The sequence below is a fragment of the Lepisosteus oculatus genome, chromosome 25 (assembly GCF_040954835.1).
Source record: "Lepisosteus oculatus isolate fLepOcu1 chromosome 25, fLepOcu1.hap2, whole genome shotgun sequence".
Classification (NCBI taxonomy): domain Eukaryota; kingdom Metazoa; phylum Chordata; class Actinopteri; order Semionotiformes; family Lepisosteidae; genus Lepisosteus; species Lepisosteus oculatus.
In genome coordinates this window covers 9,109,308-9,128,219 of record NC_090720.1, presented here as the reverse complement: position 1 = coordinate 9,128,219, position 18,912 = coordinate 9,109,308, and the positions used below count along the sequence as shown (strand labels likewise).

The window sequence follows — 18,912 nt, the reverse complement described above, 5'->3', positions numbered from 1 at the left end:
GTTCTTCACTAACAGGGTGACGTAGCCAGAGCATCTTTAGATGCTGAAAACTGCTTTTAGACAGGAGCAAAAGAGCCTTGAATGTAATGAAATGTGGATGATAGTGCTCAGTCTGTGAATGTTTTAAACTGAAATGTCTATGATTTTGATATTAAATTATATTTTGTTGCTCCTGCCAGCCCCCGTATTTCTGTCGGAATGTTGTCATTCTGATGTTGGGGGATGTTAAAAAAATCACCCAGGACCTCCGGGGCACGTGCTGTACCAACATGAAGCCCCTTTCCTCTCTGTAATACAGCGATACTGTCCAGCAGGCACACGAGGGGTCACACAGTGACAGAAGTGCTCACAGTTCTCAGGATCCCTTGCAGTCAGATTTAAAATGTTTCTTCATTTTTGCACCACCAAGAGATGGAGTGAGGCCGTCTCCGTGACAGATCAAGCCACTGAAAGCTGCGTGGCAAGGCCAGTGCTGGGTGATCAGTAATGCCTGCTCATTGCCCCGTGTGCAGTTCAGATTTCTGACTCGGCCCCTAGTGCTGCACTGGCCTCTTGGACGATCTGCCCCACAGTGGGGTCTCTCTTTTCCCACCCCGGCCCCTGCAGTAGCTGACGGCTGTGCTTTGCCCCCTAGGTCCATGTGGGTGGCAGCGTGGCCGCGCTGGGCGGGCGCCTCTTCGTCTCAGGGGGCTACGACAACACCTTCGAGCTGTCGGACGTGGTGGAGGCCTACGACCCCGCGGCGCGCGGGTGGAGCCCCGCCGGCCGGCTGCCCCAGCCCACCTTCTGGCACGGCAGCGTCAGCATATTCCGCCAGTTCATGCCCCAGGCGCCCAGCGCCTTCGAGCCCGCGCTGGACCCGGCGGAGACCAACGCCATCCAGCTGCACCGGCACCACCTGCGCAGCCTGGCCCTCCAGGACCAGAACCACAACCAGAACCTAAACCACGCTCACTGAGCCCCGCCACCTCTCCCCGGCTTCCCTACCCCAAAAAACGCTCTCATCGTGCCAGCCCTCATTCCCCATCCGTGCGGAGATTCCCCAAAAAAGCGCTTGTCGGTGTTCTGATTGGGCTGAACATGACTGATTGCCCGCAGGACAGAGGAGAGTTACGCCAGTCTAAGTGCAGCTGTGAGCTCTTGATGCCACACGGCTTATAGCTTACCGCATAGGCGCCTGGGGCTTCTGCTGTCCCGCTGATGACCATATCCTGGGTGTGGCAGACCTGTGGCCCCCGAGTCAGACTGAGTGACGATGGTCCAAAAACCTCCTCCAGCCCTGGATCGGGTTGGGCCATCGTGTTGTTAGAGTTTCACTTGTCATGCGAGAGAAACCTCCCGCCTTCCTAATCCAAACAGGCTTTCTCCTTCTTCTGAACTCAGAGCCTCGGTCGGTGTAGCGCGTGGCCTACCACGTTTCTTTTTTTGCACCCAGTCTTGAAAATCACAAGCTAACTACACGGCAGGTTTCTGTTTCCGACCAGGGAGCGTTCCGAACCAAACAACCCAAAATGACTGACCCCCAAAAAAATCAAGCACTTGGCCCAGTCGTCGTCGGAACACCAGATCTCGTTTTTTGAGCCTCGACTCCCACCGAGAACGGAACTCTTTGCCGGTTTTATGACAAAACCCTGGAAACAAGACGGGGAGCGAGTCTCCGCGGCTCGTTTTCCCCCTCGACGAGCGTGCACAGCTGGGCTTTGCAAATCCGGAATACTCAAAAGTGATCCGTGTCGTTTTGCATGTATCCCCGGAATACCGCGGACGGTCCCGCCATTGAGCACGCCCTGATGTTGCGTACCCAACCACTGGAGTAGCAGGACATCAGCGGCGGCCGATCCGGACATGTAATGAAGCAGAAATACTGGGAACTTGCGGGTATTGGCTACCGTTGGGTGGAGACCATGGATGGTCTATGCTTCCGTTTCATTCTGCTGGCCCGTGTCCTCGTCCTCGGTATCCCACTTGCCAACACACTCAGCTTGGCTACAGTTTGGACAGAAACGGAAACCTGCCAGCCTGCATGTGGCACCTATAGAGTCAGAGCGCTAACCACAAGGAAGATTACTTTCCCTTTTTTATAACTTATTTTTATATCTATGTAATATGTATTATAATGAAGTTTATTTATGTATTTAACTGTCTTGGGTAGTTGTCAGTCACTCTTTCGCTTAGCTGAAAATGCATCCTGCAAAGAGGAGCTGGGATGCCTCACCACAGCTCTCAAATGGGATTGTTGTTGTTCTGTGAGGATGGATGAAGTGTGCCTGAAACTCCTTCCACTCCCGAAGAAAGAACTGGCGCTGTGTGGGTAACTGGAAGCAGTTAGTTCTTGTATTCAGTGCTGTGTGTTTTGCATTGAAGTTAAAAGTCCCACACAGTTGCAGCACGGTTTCATCTGTTTGGTGTTAACTGTTTTATTTGTAATACTTTGCCTGCATTGCGTCATTCTTTAGACAATAGAATGGCAGAATGTATTTTTAGAAGAAAATACGTGCCTTGTAAATGAGCTGTACCTGTGACTATGAAGCACCGTCTTCACATAGTGCTACTTGTGCAGTATAACATGGTGCGTGACTAGCGATCAGCATTGACAATGGTTACATCTTTTCATGTGGGCGGCACAGTGGTCAGCACTGCTGCATCTCGGCGCTGGGGCCCTGGGTTCAATTACAAACCTTGGCTGCTGTCTGTGTGGAGTTTGCATGTTCTGCCCGTGTTCACATGGGGTTTCCTCCTGATGCTCTGATTTCCTCCCAACAGCCCAAAGGCGTGCTGGTAGGTTAACTGGCTTCTGGGAAAATTGACCCTGGGGTGTGGGTGTGTTTCTATCTGCCCTGCGGTGGACTGGCGTCCCTGTGCCCGCTGGTAGCCGGGATAGGCTCCGACCCCACCCGGATGATGGGTGGATCTTCATGTGACACCCCTCTAAATTTACCTTTGGATAATCCTGTGTCCTAATCAGAAAGGGTCCGATTCTGTTTATTACAAAACAAGGCCCAGGCTGCCTTTCCCTGGACATCCCAGCCGCTGGCTGTTTTCCCTGCCTCAGCAGCTGATATGCTGGTGTAAGTTTACAGGTTTTTCACCAGTTGTTGAATGAGCCCATATTCCTTCCAAAAGAACAAAGATCCTTTATATATCGTGTCCATTAACACAGTGTGCAATAATCATGGCTATAAATAAGGATGGTTAAGAATGGTTTTAAAAAAGACTGTAATTACATAAAGGGCAGTGAATATCTTTTGCTACAGGGATTTATTGACGACACAATGACTTGAATTTTAACTTTGCCTTTTAACAGCACTGACAAACCAGAGCCCTCCATCTAGTGCTCCTCTGTGCGAGTTTGGATTCATCTCAGGTTTCTGAATTTATAACGTAAAGCGACGTGTTTTGAGAGGCTGGCAGAAAACCGCGATGTTTCAGCCATTTCTCTCTGAGCAAGGGGTTGCTGGGATCTCTCATCCCTGTTACCAGTGGATGAAAGCACCTTGCAGCACCCTGGAGGGGGCGCTAGTGTGTCACGGGACACATACTGTACATGGACAAATCAGAGGCACCAATTGATCTAGCCAGCGTGTCCTTGGCAGGCAGGAGGAAAACCTGAACACCTGGAAAAGACCAATGCAGATGTGATAAGAACATACAAGCTCCACCCAGAAAGCGCCCCGGTCAAAATGTGGGACCTTAAGGTTGTGAAGTACTAGCGCACCATGCTATCCCCAAACAAACTGGTTTATTAATTCAATTAAGTAAACGGTTTATGTACATTTTTAATTTAAAGGGGAACTGCAGTGCTTTTTTCATATTTCGGGGTTAGAAAGAATCAGCTTTTGATGAGTGCATTTCAAACTGCAATAAAAGTAAAACCTGTGCAGTAACTCATAAAACCTCCAATTTACATCACAGAATAGACCTAATTTCCAGAAATGTGTGGTGTCATATTGTGCAATTCAGAACGAGGCAACGGGACTTGTGGCTTCCAGTGACATATGCATCTGGTTTACATTGTAAACTAGCAGGCTTGTGAATAGTCATCCAACAGAAATATTGCTCTTGATTTTGAGACAGTGTTGATGACAAATAGTACTAACTTCTTAACTCTGCATGCATATTACGTTGGAATGTTTCTGCAGTGAAATATCTGCTGTACCACCTGTGTTTATTCGCTTGTACATCACGTTATATTAGTTAATACTGAGACTAGTGAGCAGGAAGAGATGCATCGTGTCGTAATTAGTGGGAACTCGAATGCAAGATTGCGATAATATGGTGACTTTCACATTTTTGTGCTTAATTCAAAATGTATCATTTTTTTTCTATAACATTAATGAATTTATTTTGTTCCCTGAGATTTAATAACCGGTCTGAGAAATTGTGACTGCAGTTACCCTTTATAAAGAAACGCACTTCAACAACCAAAGGTTTTGAGCCGTGCCAAACAAGCTGTAAAGATGCATCTAGATTGGACAACTAGTGAAAGCTTCACAAGTGACTGCTGTGCCATGGGAATATTCTCTCCCATTCCAAGCGAAACATTCACTTGGCTAGTAGAACCTGTATTTTTCCTTCCATGGGGAGTGACTAAAAGGAGGGTGGCCAAACATAAACCAAGGTTAAAAAAACCTTTGACACACCTCAACATCAACTACTTGCCCAAGCAGTGGGAATTATGAAGTTTAAATTTAGCAGTTTAAATTGCATGTGAGCATTGGGTAATCCCGTGACATGATGCTTAGATTATGGATGATGCAATGGCCCATTTGTATTTATACCCAATCAGAGCAACTTATTTTAATTGCGCAGTACCTGCAGTGTTTTTGGTAAGGTATTTCACAGAACAGATTGCAGCAGGGACAGCCCATTCACTAGGCCGTGTGTTTACTTGCAGTGTTTTGGGATGTGTCCGTGTTGACATTCAACCCCTGCCCTCTGTCCAGTGTGGACACCCCACCAGTATTTTACTGAAGGCCTGTCTGCAGAGAGAACTGGACGGAGAGGGGGAAAGTTTACTATGGACAGAGAAAATAGCCAGAGGCCACTGGGCTGATGTGAGCCCTGCAGGAAGAACAGGTAAACGGAATTCAGTGTCTAGCTCACACTGTTCACTTCCTGGGGTTCGTCCAGTGTGCACTCTGGCCTGTACTGGAAAAAGAAACATTTGATTTACTCAGAAGGGACGATTCTTTGCACCGAGCAGGGCGGAGCGGTGGCTCTGTGGCTCAGGATCTGCGCCTGTGGCTGGAAGGTTGCCGGTTCGTATCCCGCGGCCGGCAGAGGAATCCTACTGCGTTGGGCCCCTGAGCAAGGCCCTTCACCCCAGCTGCTCCAGGGGTGCTGTATAAATGGCTGACCCTGCGCTCTGACCCCGAGCTTCTCTCCCTGTCTGTATGTCTCAGGGAGAGCAAGCTGGGGTATGCGAAAAGACAAATTCCTAATATGAGAAATTGCATTAGGCCAATAAAGTGATCTTATCTTATGATTCTGCAATGGGGATGAGGATTCCACCTTTTCAGTGTTTATGAGGATCCGTTAACTATGATCCTGCTATGAAATTGCTGCCATTCTTGTGTTTTACTTAGTTCTGCAAAGAAACGCGTTATGCATCAGTGCTTTACTGAGAAATAACTTCTGAAGCTGTCTAAATAACTTTGAAGATTAACCCATCAGAGTAGCTGTTTATAGGAGTGTTACAGCTGCTGCAGTTATACACAGCCCTGTATAAATAACTGTACACAGCCTGCAGTGTTGTCTGCTATGTGGCAACCTGTACAATTCTACCTTTTAAAATAAATGTTTTCATTAAGACAGTTTTTTAACTGGAGTACTTTTTGTTTGCATGGTGTTTACAACAGCCTTAATTGGACTTTATTATTGAGTCTAAGTTATGGATCATGAGACCGTGTTATAGCTGATAAACCATAAAGAAACTAGTTGCCACTGCCAAGCTTACACGAAGACATTTCCATTACACCGTACCGCACTGTGCACTTCTACACAGTGTAGTCCAGTATTATAGCCAGGCAAACCCAAAAGCAGAATATTTTCATGCTTCATACATCACTTCAGATAAAACAGTTTTGTTATTGGCAGCTTTATTCATAAAAAAACAAAGAACTCTGAACTGGATCATGTAAAACAAAGGAGGAATTATTTTACAAGTGAGCAAAGGCTATATTGTTCATATATATCCATTTCTATACAACTGAACTTCAATTCTCCGTGAACGAAGAACTAAACCATTTTACATGCAACATTTATCCATCAGCCTCTTCGGTGTTCTGTTATACTGGAGAGTGGGGGACACTGCAGAACAGCTATGTGTCAAGATGACTATTCACCCATCTGTCCACTATATAACTGCTTTATCCAATACAGGGTCCCGGAGGAGCGGGAGTCTGTCCCGCCAAGCAACGGACACAAGGCAGGATACTCCCTGGATGGGTCGTCAGTCCGTCACAGGCCAGCAAGGTGACCATTTGGTTATAACACTTAAAAGCTCTTATTGATTAGACTTCATTGAGGATTTAAGACTCTGTAGTTTAACTTTTTAAGCTAGTTACCCCATGGCTGTTATAAATGCTCCAATAACTTGAGTTATTTAGGAAGCACTGACACAGTGGAGTAGTGGTTAGGACTCTGGAGAGCAGCGCCTTCAGATACTGTGACTCCAAGCTCCAGGACAATGGGATTTCATTCTCATCATGAGTTTGTTCTGAAACAATCTGGTAAAACATTAGCATAAAAAAAATAACCTTGTGAGCGTTTTATCTCTGGTTAAGTGTTGTCCAGTCTCCCCAACGTTTGAACGAGCAAAACGAGGCTTGTGGCGAGGTCAGCGAACGCTGCGGTATCCAGCATAAAAAGCAGCCTTGTGCACAAAAACCTCCGCCAGGGCAATAAACTCGTGTAGGAGCAGGCAAAGTGATCCCGGCTTTGGATCAAAAACATTACGTGTGACTTACTCCCAACTTGTGTATGTCCCTTTCTGGGGACCACTGCGTAACACTATTCAATCAGGGCGTCCCCCCGCCTTCACAGTCCAGCTCGGATTCAGACAACCCCGACAATGTTCCTCCACGCTCGTCTTCTTGCACGTGTTTCAGTCCAGTAAGAGGGGAGCTCCTGCTGCCCAAGCCCAGGGGAATGTGTTTGTAGGAAGCCCCAGGAAGGCAGGCAGGCAGCACCCAGGCTGAGAAAGGTCCTGGCCGCTGGGTCTTGGCTCTTACTCCAGCAGGGCCGGGCGGGGGGAGTGGGCCACAGCCAGCCCGTGAGGCAGGGGAAAGGGAGTGTTGCCCCCCTGGCCAGGTCTGGCCCTGCCCGCCCCCGGCACCTCCAGCTCACGCCTTTTCCACGGCCACTTCCTCCACCAGCTCCTCGCTCACGGCGGCGGCGGCGTGCAGCGGGTACGTGCCCGTCACCAGCAGCGTGTGCTCGATCACGTCGGCCACGGTGAACCCCCGCCCTTCCTCCTCCTCCTCCTCCCCTGGCGCCACCCCGGCGGGGGGCCCCGCCGGCCCCCCCGTCGACACCACCTCCTCCACCACGATGGTGGCCGCGGGCTGGATCATCACGCTGATGATGTCGCCGGGCTGCGGGCCCTCCCCCTCGGGGGGCGGCGCCGACGTCGCCGCCTTCTCGTCCTCCACCACCAGGTTGCGCAGCTTCCTCTGCCGCGGGCTGTAGTTCTCCACGCGGTTGTGGATCTGGGAGTGGCGCCGCAGGTGGGCCTGGAACGACAAGACGGGCCTTTCTGCTGTGTCCGATGTCGCTAGTATGTCTTAATCTTTGTCACGGGCTTAGTTTCTCACATGTACCGCTGTGAAGTGGATAAGACTAAAATAACGGAAACATATTCACAGGCTTCATGACACAGCCCAGGCTTGGAGTCTAGTCATGCTCCCAGCAAACTGAGCAACTCATCTCTCGTGTATTGTAATACTGCCTTTTGCCTGCTGCGGTGCCGCCCCGTGCCCCCTCTGCCCCGGGCTGGACCTGCTGCTGTGCCGCCCCCGTGCCCCCTCTGCCCCGGGCTGGACCTGCCGCAGTGCCGACCCTGTGCCCCCTCTGCCCCGGGCTGGACCTGCCGCAGTGCCGGCCCTGTGCCCCCTCTGCCCCGGGCTGGACCTGCCCCAGTGCTGACCCTGTGCCCCCTCTGCCCCGGGCTGGACCTGCCCCAGTGCTGACCCTGTGCCCCCTCTGCCCCGGGCTGGACCTGCCCCAGTGCTGACCCTGTGCCCCCTCTGCCCCGGGCTGGACCTGCCGCAGTGCCGACCCCTTGCCCCCTCTGCCCCGGGCTGGACCTGCCCCAGTGCCGCCCCCGTGCCCCCTCTGCCCCGGGCTGGACCTGCTGCAGTGCCGCCCCTGTGCCCCCTCTGCCCCGGGCTCTACCTGTCTGGTGAACTTGTAGCCACACTCGGAGCACTCAAACTTCCTCATGCCCTTGTGTCGTCTCACGTGGACCCGCAGCTGCTCGATGGCTGGTGGCAGAAGACAGACAATGGAGGAAGGATGAAAAAACAGGAGTGATTTTCTCGTGATCACCCTCATGAGCTCCCATCACCTGTCAACTAGCCGTGTTATAGTTCCCCTACAGCTCTTCCTCAGGGCGCTGTTGGAAGTGGAAGTCATGGTGAAGCAGCGCCCCTACTACCGTTACCTGTGAAACTCTTAACAGGGTTACAGAGTAATAGTGAAGTCACTGCACGCTTCACAAGTCACAGGAGGTGGAGCTCTACTGAAAACTAAGACCAAGCAGGCTGCAGCTCGGGGGAGCTATGTCACAGTCCAGTTAGTGACGTGACCAAGAGGACAGGAGGCCTCAGCCTGCACTCTGACAGAGCTCAATGGTGACCTGGTGGCAATGTGGCAACTGTACTGGCGCACGAAGGCTGCCGTCGCATCATCCAGGTGGGGCTGCACACTGGTGGTGGTGGAGGGGATCCCCATTACCTGTAAAGCGCTTTGAGTGGAGTGTCCAGAAAAGCGCTGTAGAAGTGTGAGGATTATCAGAAGTAGTATTAAAGGAAGGTGAGCTAACAACAGGGACAGAGCGCCCAGGGTGAGCCTGCCAGAGGGCACTTGTCTCAAGTTGACATGTGAAATTGGCCACAGTGCTGGGAGAACAGAGCTTCCACAAGCTTTTCATAAATCACTCAGAAACTAGAACAGATTAACTGGACCTGCTTCCTCCCATCCTCTTCAGCTGACTATATTATGATGATGATGAAGGGGGTGACAGGTACGCAGTCCCACAGTCCCCTCCAGCTGCTCTGCACTGCGTACCCTTGAAGGTCTTGCTGCAGATGTGGCAGTAATGCGGCCGGCCCTCCTGGTGTTTGCTGGCCACGTGCCTCAGCAGGGGCCCCTTCTCCGTGAAGCGCTGGTCGCAGAACTCGCAGCGGAACGGCCGCTCGCCCGTGTGTGTGCGGTGGTGCTTGTCCAGGCTGGCTGCAACGCACAAAGCACACGCACAGGTAACGCCACCAGAGGAGCAGTGTGCCACAGAAAGCAGCCGGCAGATCCCAGGTTTACTGTTTTTTTCTTACTATATATTGTTTTTACTGATAACATGCTTTGAAAAAAGCATTAGTCTGATTAGACAGCAGCGTGCCACAGTGTGGAGGGCACTGGGCTGAGCGTGCCAGTGTGGGGAGGGCACTGGGCTGAGCGTGCCAGAGTGTGCTCTGGGCACTGGGCTGAGCGTGCCAGAGTGTGCTCTGGGCACTGGGCTGAGCGTGCCAGAGTGTGCTCTGGGCACTGGGCTGAGCGTGCAAATGTGTGTGCTGTGGGCACTGGGCTGAGCGTGCAAATGTGTGTGCTCTGGGCACTGGGCTGAGCGTGCCAGTGTGTGCTCTGGGCACTGGGCTGAGCGTGCCAGAGTGTGCTCTGGGCACTGGGCTGAGCGTGCCAGAGTGTGCTCTGGGCACTGGGCTGAGCGTGCCAGTGTGTGCTGTGGGCACTGGGCTGAGCGTGCCACAGTGTGGAGGGCACTGGGCTGAGCGTGCCAGTGTGTGCTGTGGGCACTGGGCTGAGTGTGCCACAGTGTGGAGGGCACTGGGCTGAGCGTGCCAGTGTGTGCTGTGGGCACTGGGCTGAGTGTGCCAGTGTGTGCTGTGGGCACTGGGCTGAGCATGCCAGTGTGTGCTGTGGGCACTGGGCTGAGCGTGCCACAGTGTGGAGGGCACTGGGCTGAGCGTGCCAGTGTGTGCTGTGGGCACTGGGCTGAGCGTGCCAGTGTGTGCTGTGGGCACTGGGCTGTGTGCCACAGTGTGGAGGGCACTGGGCTGAGCGTGCCAGTGTGTGCTGTGGGCACTGGGCTGAGCGTGCCAGTGTGTGCTGTGGGCACTGGGCTGAGCGTGCCAGTGTGTGCTGTGGGCACTGGGCTGAGCGTGCCAGTGTGTGCTCTGGGCACTGGGCTGAGCGTGCCAGAGTGTGCTCTGGGCACTGGGCTGAGCGTGCCACAGTGTGGAGGGCACTGGGCTGAGCGTGCCAGTGTGTGCTCTGGGCACTGGGCTGAGCGTGCCAGAGTGTGCTCTGGGCACTGGGCTGAGCGTGCCAGAGTGTGCTCTGGGCACTGGGCTGAGCGTGCAAATGTGTGTGCTGTGGGCACTGGGCTGAGCGTGCCAGAGTGGGGAGGGCACTGGGCTGAGCGTGCCAGAGTGGGGAGGGCACTGGGCTGAGTGTGCCAGTGTGTGCTGTGAGCACTGGGCTGAGCGTGCCAGTGTGTGCTCTGGGCACTGGGCTGAGCGTGCCAGTGTGTGCTGTGGGCACTGGGCTGAGCGTGCCACAGTGTGGAGGGCACTGGGCTGAGCGTGCCAGTGTGTGCTGTGGGCACTGGGCTGAGTGTGCCACAGTGTGGAGGGCACTGGGCTGAGCGTGCCAGTGTGTGCTGTGGGCACTGGGCTGAGTGTGCCAGTGTGTGCTGTGGGCACTGGGCTGAGCATGCCAGTGTGTGCTGTGGGCACTGGGCTGAGCGTGCCACAGTGTGGAGGGCACTGGGCTGAGCGTGCCAGTGTGTGCTGTGGGCACTGGGCTGAGCGTGCCAGTGTGTGCTGTGGGCACTGGGCTGTGTGCCACAGTGTGGAGGGCACTGGGCTGAGCGTGCCAGTGTGTGCTGTGGGCACTGGGCTGAGCGTGCCAGTGTGTGCTCTGGGCACTGGGCTGAGCGTGCCAGAGTGTGCTCTGGGCACTGGGCTGAGCGTGCCAGAGTGTGCTCTGGGCACTGGGCTGAGCGTGCCAGAGTCTGCTCTGGGCACTGGGCTGAGCGTGCAAATGTGTGTGCTGTGGGCACTGGGCTGAGCGTGCCAGAGTGGGGAGGGCACTGGGCTGAGCGTGCCACAGTGTGGAGGGCACTGGGCTGAGCGTGCCAGTGTGTGCTCTGGGCACTGGGCTGAGCGTGCCAGTGTGTGCTGTGGGCACTGGGCTGAGCGTGCCAGTGTGTGCTGTGGGCACTGGGCTGAGTGTGCCACAGTGTGGAGGGCACTGGGCTGAGCGTGCCAGTGTGTGCTGTGGGCACTGGGCTGAGTGTGCCAGTGTGTGCTGTGGGCACTGGGCTGAGTGTGCCACAGTGTGGAGGGCACTGGGCTGAACGTGCCAGTGTGTGCTGTGGGCACTGGGCTGAGCGTGCCACAGTGTGGAGGGCACTGGGCTGAGCGTGCCAGTGTGTGCTGTGGGCACTGGGCTGAGTGTGCCACAGTGTGGAGGGCACTGGGCTGAGCGTGCCAGTGTGTGCTGTGGGCACTGGGCTGAGCGTGCCAGTGTGTGCTGTGGGCAGTGGGCTGAGCGTGCCAGTGTGTGCTCTGGGCACTGGGCTGAGCGTGCCAGTGTGTGCTCTGGGCACTGGGCTGAGCGTGCCAGTGTGTGCTGTGGGCACTGGGCTGAGCGTGCCACGGTGCAGGTGGGTCTGTTCTGCTCCGGCGGAGTTACCCTGTGTGCGGAAGGTCTTTCCACAGAGGTGACACTGGAACGGCTTCTCTCCAGTGTGTGTGCGAAGGTGCATGTTGAGGTTGGCTTTCTGAGTGAAGGCGTGGCTGCAAAACTCACACACAAACGGCCGCTCGTTCCTGTCAAACCACATCACAGCACAACAGAGATGTCACTTCGATATCAGCAGGCCAGTCTAAGTACTCTGTCAAAAACATGCATATGACCAGTTACACACGAAAGCACAATGCAATTCATTAACCCATCAGCCATCAGATTTAGTATTGCATTATTTTTCTTTCCATACCTTGCAAATTTGATATAAAACACACTAAAAAGTTGACTCACTGGTTCAACCTTCATACTAGTACAAGAGATGAGTAAAAGAAAGGGGCCAAATAAAAGACATGCTTTTGGTGTATTTTGTTTACTTAGCTGATTAATTAGCTAAGCAATCCTACAATGCCACAGATATTCATTGAAAAAGAGTTGAGCTTCAGCCATGAAACTGTGAGTCTTGTTCCACATTCCTATACTCAAATAATCCCCTCTTAGTGTCCAATTATGACCTGTAGTTTTGCTAAAGCAGTCCACTTGGCTGACCTTATATAAATCTTGAAAATCTGGATAGAATATTCTCTCAATCTCCTTTGATCTAGGCTGTAGGAAAGTGTGCAAAGCCATGCTTGTTCCCGAGGCCCTCCTGCACTGCCCCCTGCTGGGCGGGGAGCCCACCTGTGGATAGCCTTGATGTGCATCTGCAGGCCGTTCCGGCTGGACGCGCGGTGGCCACACTCTTCGCACACGAACAGCTTCTCCCCGCGGTGCTTGGAGGCCTCGTGGAGACGCAGCTCAGTGCGGGACAGGAAGCACTTGGGGCAGAGCGAGCACTGCGGGGGGCGGGAGACACCCCGAGTCAGAGAACAGACCCGTCCCCAGCGCGAGAGAGATGGAAATCCAATTGCTTCAACTTTTTAAGTGCAAAAGTGCAAAAGAGTTTGAATTGCACACAGAATGGGACGATGTCAATACAGGAACAACCCCAGTTATACACACAGGAAAGTGTTTTTCTAGAAAGGAACCTTTCCAGAAGAGCAACCAAGTAACTGATATAATTCTAGAGCTCACCCTTCTTTAGTTGTGATACACAAGGGATGTTTGCCTGAAAGGTAATATTTAAAAAAAGCAAACTAAGAAGGTGTTGCAAAGATGAATACCAGAAGAACTCAGTCTTAGCATTAAAGGGTTTGCAATGGACAATGAAACATGACTCCTTTAATCACAGCATCCAAAAGCGGTTAAAAAGCTTTTAAGCACCTGTCTTTTACGCACTCCTACAATTTTTAAGATTTTTTTTCTTCGGTTTTAAGACGTAGAAACGGGTCGCCAGTTAAGGACCACGCTTCACAAAAGTGCTACCCTGTATGAGCCGAGTGCCTTTTGTGTGTCAAGTGTTCCTAGTCATGAGCTGAGGAAGAGGGCGACCGAGGAAGAACTCTTAGCAAATAGATCAACTCCAAAACAGCACAGCAGAACAAGCAGCAAGCACAAGACACAGGGTATGAGGTTTTTTCCCAATACGTACGGTATTTTAGATTGGGATTTGTGTTCCCCTAGCCCTCTCAGTAAAATATTATTTTTCTACCATTGGATAAGAGCTTTCTTGGCTGTTCAGTGTGCTCATGGCGCTACTGCGCTGCTGTGTGTAATAAAAGTGAAAGCTTCACGACGGGGTTTGGTGCTGTGCGTGGAAACTTCGGGCAAAAGCCTCATCCGTCTCCGCAGCGGTTATAAGGGGGGGGGGCGCTCACCGCATGGGGTTTGGGGGCTCCGTGCACCTTGATCAGGTGATTCTTCAGGTCCTTCTTCTGCATGAACTGCTCTGGACAGGATGTACACTGGCAACAGACACAAAAGGAGACGGGGGTGAGCCACAGGGGTGACAAAGAAACAATCAGACGCTTTTATACTCCTTTTACAGTGCAGTACAAGAGGCACCTTGCAGTCATGGCTTTAGAATCCATCCCGCTGCTAGAGACGTACTGTATATTCTTGGTGTAGATTCCTGCTTGTAAAAACGGCTTTCAAAGCAGGTATTAACCACTCAAGCCCTATAGGACAAAACGTCTGGGCATCATCTTGCTGTTGTGGTTTCCCCGGCTTGAATCAAAATCATAGCTTTCAAAGGCGGCCCCCCCTGCCAGCCCGCTGGGTCCGCGGGTACCTTGTTGGGCATCTCTCCGGTGTGGCTGACCATGTGCATCCGGAGTTCCAGCCGGCGCCGGAACGTCATCGGACACAGGGAGCAGGAGAACACCTGGCAAGCAGACACACGGGTCACAGACCGGAAAAACAACCCGCTGCTGTCAGGGGGGCTGGCCTCTCGGGCAGTATCACGAAACCCCAGCGCACACCAGGGCCCTCGGACTCCAGGAGCAGGGAATCATCGATTTGGCAAAACTGCACTGCAAGCAGTTCAAGCCCTGACACGTTCTGAGTCCCCCGCCCCCCATCAGTGGGAGAGCTTGTTTTCAACTTGTTTTCTACGCAGAAAAGCACAGAATCTTTGCTGTGAGAGTGGACGTCTTGGCCCCCAGGCCCCGCTGCCGGATCGGGTGGGGTGGGGAGGTGTGCGGAAGAGGTCAGAGGTCGGACTCACCACCTCCGCTCTGCTCATGCAGTTCCTGGCTTCGTGCTCCAGGAGGTTCTCCTTCCTGTAGTAACACTTCCCGCACTTGGCACACTCGAACGGCTTCTCCCCTGTGTGGCGCCTGCGATGGAGACAGTACTACCTGAGCACCAGTGCCCCTACACACAGCTAGGCCTTCCCGCAGCTGTGCCTGAAAACTATGCAGCGCGGAGCAGAGAAATGTGTCACAGCCATGGGGAACACAGTCTTGCAGACAGCAGTGGTGTGCAATGAACCACCTGAAGACAGGTGCCCATGTAGGAACTGGGCAAGTCCAGGAGTTGCTGTTCTGCAGCACACCTGTAGATCGCCGCTGGCGGTGCACCACGCAGAACCAGTGGTGGCACAGCCCAGGCTGGAGCCAGTGGTATCTGGACTAGAGGGCTCCACTGGCATACCGAGATAGTGCTCCATACTGGATAAACCACTCCTCAGCGCCTTACATAACAGCCATCTATCCATTTTCAAACTGCGTTACCCAAGTCAGGGCTGCAGGGGAGCCGAAGCCTATCCTAGCAAACAGGTGAGAGGCAGGATACAGCCTGGACAGGATGCCAGTCCATTGCGGGGCCACACACACTCACACCAGGGCCAATATTCCTAGAAGCCAATTAACTCACCAGCATGTCTTTTTGGACTGTGATAGGAAACCCACACAAACCCCATGGAGAACACGCAGACTCCACACAGACGGCACCCTTGATGTTGAACCCAGGGCCCCAGAGCTGCGAAGCTGCAGTGCTACCCACTGCGCCACCATGCTGCCCGCTCCGCTAAAACTAGAAACATATATTGCTTTTTTTTGGTCCCGCTGCTACTGTTAGTGTAAGAACTTCGCCCTCGCCCTGCAGCAGACACGGGGCCCTTACCGATTGTGCACCTTGAGGTAGTACTTGCTGAGAAAGGTCTTGTGGCAGGTGGGGCACTGGACGGAGCCCCTCTTGGCGTCGGCCCCCGCCCCCTCGCCGTTCTCCTTGTTGACCGCCCCCCCTCGCCCGCGGCCCCTGCGCTTGGCCCGGGGCCCCGCTGCGCCGGCAGTGGGGGTGGCGGTGGTAGGGAGGTAGTCTTCGTCGGTGTCCTCCTGGCCCCCGCCCTCGCCCTCCTCCTCCTCCTCCTCTTCCTCGTCTTCCTCGCGGGCGGGCTCCGGCGGCTTCCCCTCCTGCAGCCGCGAGAGGAAACTCGGTCAAGCACCCCGCCACGAGACCGGCTGGGGAAAGAGCCGCTTCTCGGCTGTTCATCTGCATGAACCGGGGGAAGAAAAGACAACGTAGCCACAATCTATGAATTGGCTACATTACTCTGCTCTCCTCCCCACTGAGAGCTGGTGTGTGGGGAGCGTTCTGGTGCACTATGGCTGCCGTCGCATCATCCAGGTGGGGCTGCACACTGGTGGTGGTGGAGGGGATCCCCATTACCTCTAAAGCGCTTTGAGTGGAGTGTCCAGAAAAGAGCTATAGAAGTGTAAGCAATTATTATTAATTATTATTAACTAAAAGCTCAGGTTCGTGTTCGAGCGAGCGCGGGAATTATTGGACTTCCGGCAGGGAGCTGCGTCCGGTTCATTCCACGCCGGAAAGAGCAGAAAGGAGACACAACTTTTCGGCTGTGGAGCCTAATTCAGAAACGTCGCGTCTCCTTTCTTTTCAGCACGGAACCTCTTGGATTAACAGAACAAAAACATACTTCAGTTGTAGGACTTAATTTTTTTACAGACAATATCGAACTTCAACACCCCACCCTTTTCAATTCAAGCACTCCCTGCCCCTGGGCTCGGGCCCGGCCTGATTAGAGATCACTTTATTGGCCCTATACACTTTATTGCATTAGGAATGTGTCTTTTCGCAGACCCCAGCTTGCTCTCCCTGAGACACACAGACAGGGAGAGAAGCTGGGGGTCAGAGCGCAGGGTCGGCCATTTATACGGCGCCCCTGGAGCAGCTGGGGTTGAGGGCCTCGCTCAGGGGCCCAACGGAGTAGGATTCCTCTGATACGAACCGGCAACCTTCCAGCCACAGAGCGAGCACACCACCCAGGCCTGATGCCCCCCTCCTGTACACCCCCTGGTGGCTACGCGGCAAACCCCCCTGGTTTCGACCCTGGTACCTCTGTGCCCTTCGCGGAGGGGCTGCTGCTCCGCTCGCCTGTGTCCGGCCCGCGCCGCCCCTCTCCCTGCGCCGCCAGCGGCTCCGCTCGGCGGGGGGCCGGCGGGGGGAGGGGAGGGGCAGGAGGAGGGGGGGGGCTGTCCCTCAGCAGGCGGCTGGGGCCCTTGACCCTGCGGCCCGAGCGGGTCGTGGTGGTTGCGGGGGCCGGCGGCCGCGGGGCGCTGTTGGCGGCCTTGCATTTGGGTCTGGGCGCCGGCCGGGGCCTGGGCTGCATCCCCCGCGTCTCGGCCTGGCCCGGGCCCCCTTGTGCCTCGGGGTCCCCCCTGGGAGACTCCTGGCTGTCGCCGTCCCTGGCCAGCGACTTCTCTAGCGGGCTGGCCGGGCGCTGGTCACCCTGGCTGAACTCCTGGCAAAGGTCTAGGGCGTGGGGCACTGACAGGCTGAGAGCAGCTTGCCGCACTTTGTCCAAGGTGCCAGCGTTGAGCTTCATCTCCCCGGTGTAGATGAAGTCCAGGAGCAGCCCCAGGCCCTCGGAGGGGCACTCCTCTGGCAGGGAGACCTCCACCAAGGGGGTGGCAGAGTAGGAGTCACGGAAGAGCTGGCTGAAGCAGGCCAGCACGCTGCGGTGGGCCCGGAACACCTCTCCATCCACCGCGCTCAGCGTGGCGTCGCAGAAGCTACCCAGCGCCCTCTGCTGGTTCAGGGAGGACAACACCAGCTGGGCATGTCTGTGTTCCAGCGCTGCCATCTTCCGCCGCAGAGCCTTTTAAGCACAGAGCAGACACGGACGGCCTGTCAACAGCTTCAAAGCCCGTGGAATTGCCTAATCTTACCTGCGTAACTAACGGTATACATGTGATTGGCGTAAATGATGGAATGACAGCCTAGCCTTACACATGGGTGCATGAACAACGCCTTCTTGTTAAATGTATTCAGCTGGGCATGGATGAGGAGACTTCTCTCGTGTCTAAGGCTCCAGAAACACGATAGGAATTTGTTATCGTTAGGCCATGTTAAGGTCGCAGTACTGGAACAGGTTTTCGAGGGGGAAATATTGTGTGACAATAAAAACTGTAAAACGCACTCGCTTAGGTCACCTCTGGTGCCTGGGTTTCTGACCCAGTACGTGTTCTAGGTCTTTTTGAATCACTGTATACCGTTCATGAACCTGTGGTGAAGAGATTTCAACATCGTCAACAAACCCTTTTAATTAGTTTAATTCGATTTGTTTAAAAACATCGAAACGCCCCTGTCCATTATGAGACGCATGGGGCTGGGAAAGTTTGCGTTTCTTTTTACTGTACAGCTACAGGGGGTACTGCATTTGACAAGTAAGGGACAGGGCGGATCAAAGTACTGTTCTCCAAAACGTTAGACAAAGTACATTAAAGTAACACATTGTACCCCTACTGCACCGGGGTAGGCGTCAGCAGCATTTTAATATTTCTGACGAGCGGAGCAAGACGTTGGTGATTTATCTCCTCTGAAAGTCCCAATGCTGTAATACGCAAAACCATGACAGCATGACTCACTTTTTCGGTTTCCTTCTTAGCAGAATGAGTACCAACTCACCCTTAGCTCAACGTTTACGACGGAAGGCATGTTTTTAAAGACGGTCCCTAACGTGCCATTGGTACGACAGAAACCGCCGACGAAAGTGCTTCTTACCTTATTTGAGGATGGAGGGGAAGTACTTTGTTTCAGGCTGAGAGAATGGGATCAGGCTCATGCTATTTCGAATGGTACTTTTAGGGGAAAAAACAAATGGGCTCGAAATACTTTTTTTCTACCTTACAGGAGGCCATGTTGGAGAAGAGACCGGATATGACGTACTAGCGTGGCTAAAACTTCACCAGGAAGATTGTCAATTGCAGTGTGGGGCGCAGTTTCTCTTCATGTCTATTTTATACAGAAAACCAGTTTTCAAAACGGAATCTGATATATATGTGAAGGTTTATATGGGTAAGGGTTGTTTTTTTTTAACTGGCCAGCCTTGGGAATTCTCAGAGACTATCTAGAGGGAGCACAGACATAATAATAATTGCTTACACTTATATAGCGCTTTTCTGGACACTCAAAGTGCTTAACAGGTAATGGGGATCCCCTCCACCACCACCAGTGTGTAGCCCCAGCTGGATGATGCGATGGCAGCCATAGTGCACAAGTGCGCTCCCCACACACCTGCTAACATTG

The 18,912-nt window shown here is 53.5% G+C and overlaps 2 protein-coding genes across 6 annotated transcripts in view; one reads left to right on the top strand and one right to left on the bottom strand.

The window, feature by feature from the left end:
- Positions 1 to 5,816, top strand: part of klhl21 (kelch-like family member 21) — a 36,918-nt gene extending 31,102 nt beyond the window's left edge. For all 5 annotated transcript variants that reach the window (XM_015337058.2, XM_015337059.2, XM_015337057.2 and 2 more), the window contains one exon: positions 635 to 5,816. In XM_015337058.2, coding sequence (XP_015192544.2) covers positions 635 to 958 — 324 coding nt within the window. In that variant the 3' untranslated portion in view covers positions 959 to 5,816. The remainder of the gene's footprint in view (positions 1 to 634) is intronic.
- Positions 5,817 to 6,081: 265 nt separating this feature from the next.
- zbtb48 (zinc finger and BTB domain containing 48) lies at positions 6,082 to 18,535 on the bottom strand. Its single transcript, XM_069183829.1, has 11 exons — positions 18,388 to 18,535; positions 16,721 to 17,482; positions 15,487 to 15,776; positions 14,588 to 14,699; positions 14,153 to 14,245; positions 13,740 to 13,826; positions 12,664 to 12,818; positions 11,932 to 12,068; positions 9,289 to 9,453; positions 8,395 to 8,483; positions 6,082 to 7,733 (listed from the first exon to the last, which is right to left on the bottom strand). The coding sequence occupies exons 2-11, from the start codon at positions 17,465 to 17,467 to the stop codon at positions 7,344 to 7,346; spliced, it is 2,265 nt and encodes a 754-aa protein (XP_069039930.1). The 5' UTR covers positions 17,468 to 17,482; positions 18,388 to 18,535; the 3' UTR covers positions 6,082 to 7,343.
- Positions 18,536 to 18,912: the final 377 nt, after the last annotated feature.

What these genes read in the sequence shown, in the direction of transcription:
- zbtb48 (XM_069183829.1), bottom strand. Translation starts at nt 17,467, where the DNA reads ATGGCAGCGCTGGAACACAGACATGCCCAGCTGGTGTTGTCCTCCCTG. An exon ending in CACATCAAGGCTATCCACAG is followed by an intron (nt 12,069 to 12,663) that starts GTGGGCTCCCCG and finishes GTGGTTTGACAG; the next exon opens with GAACGAGCGGCCGTTTGTGT. An exon ending in CTGCAGCAAGACCTTCAAGG is followed by an intron (nt 8,484 to 9,288) that starts GTACGCAGTGCA and finishes TTCTGCCACCAG; the next exon opens with CCATCGAGCAGCTGCGGGTC.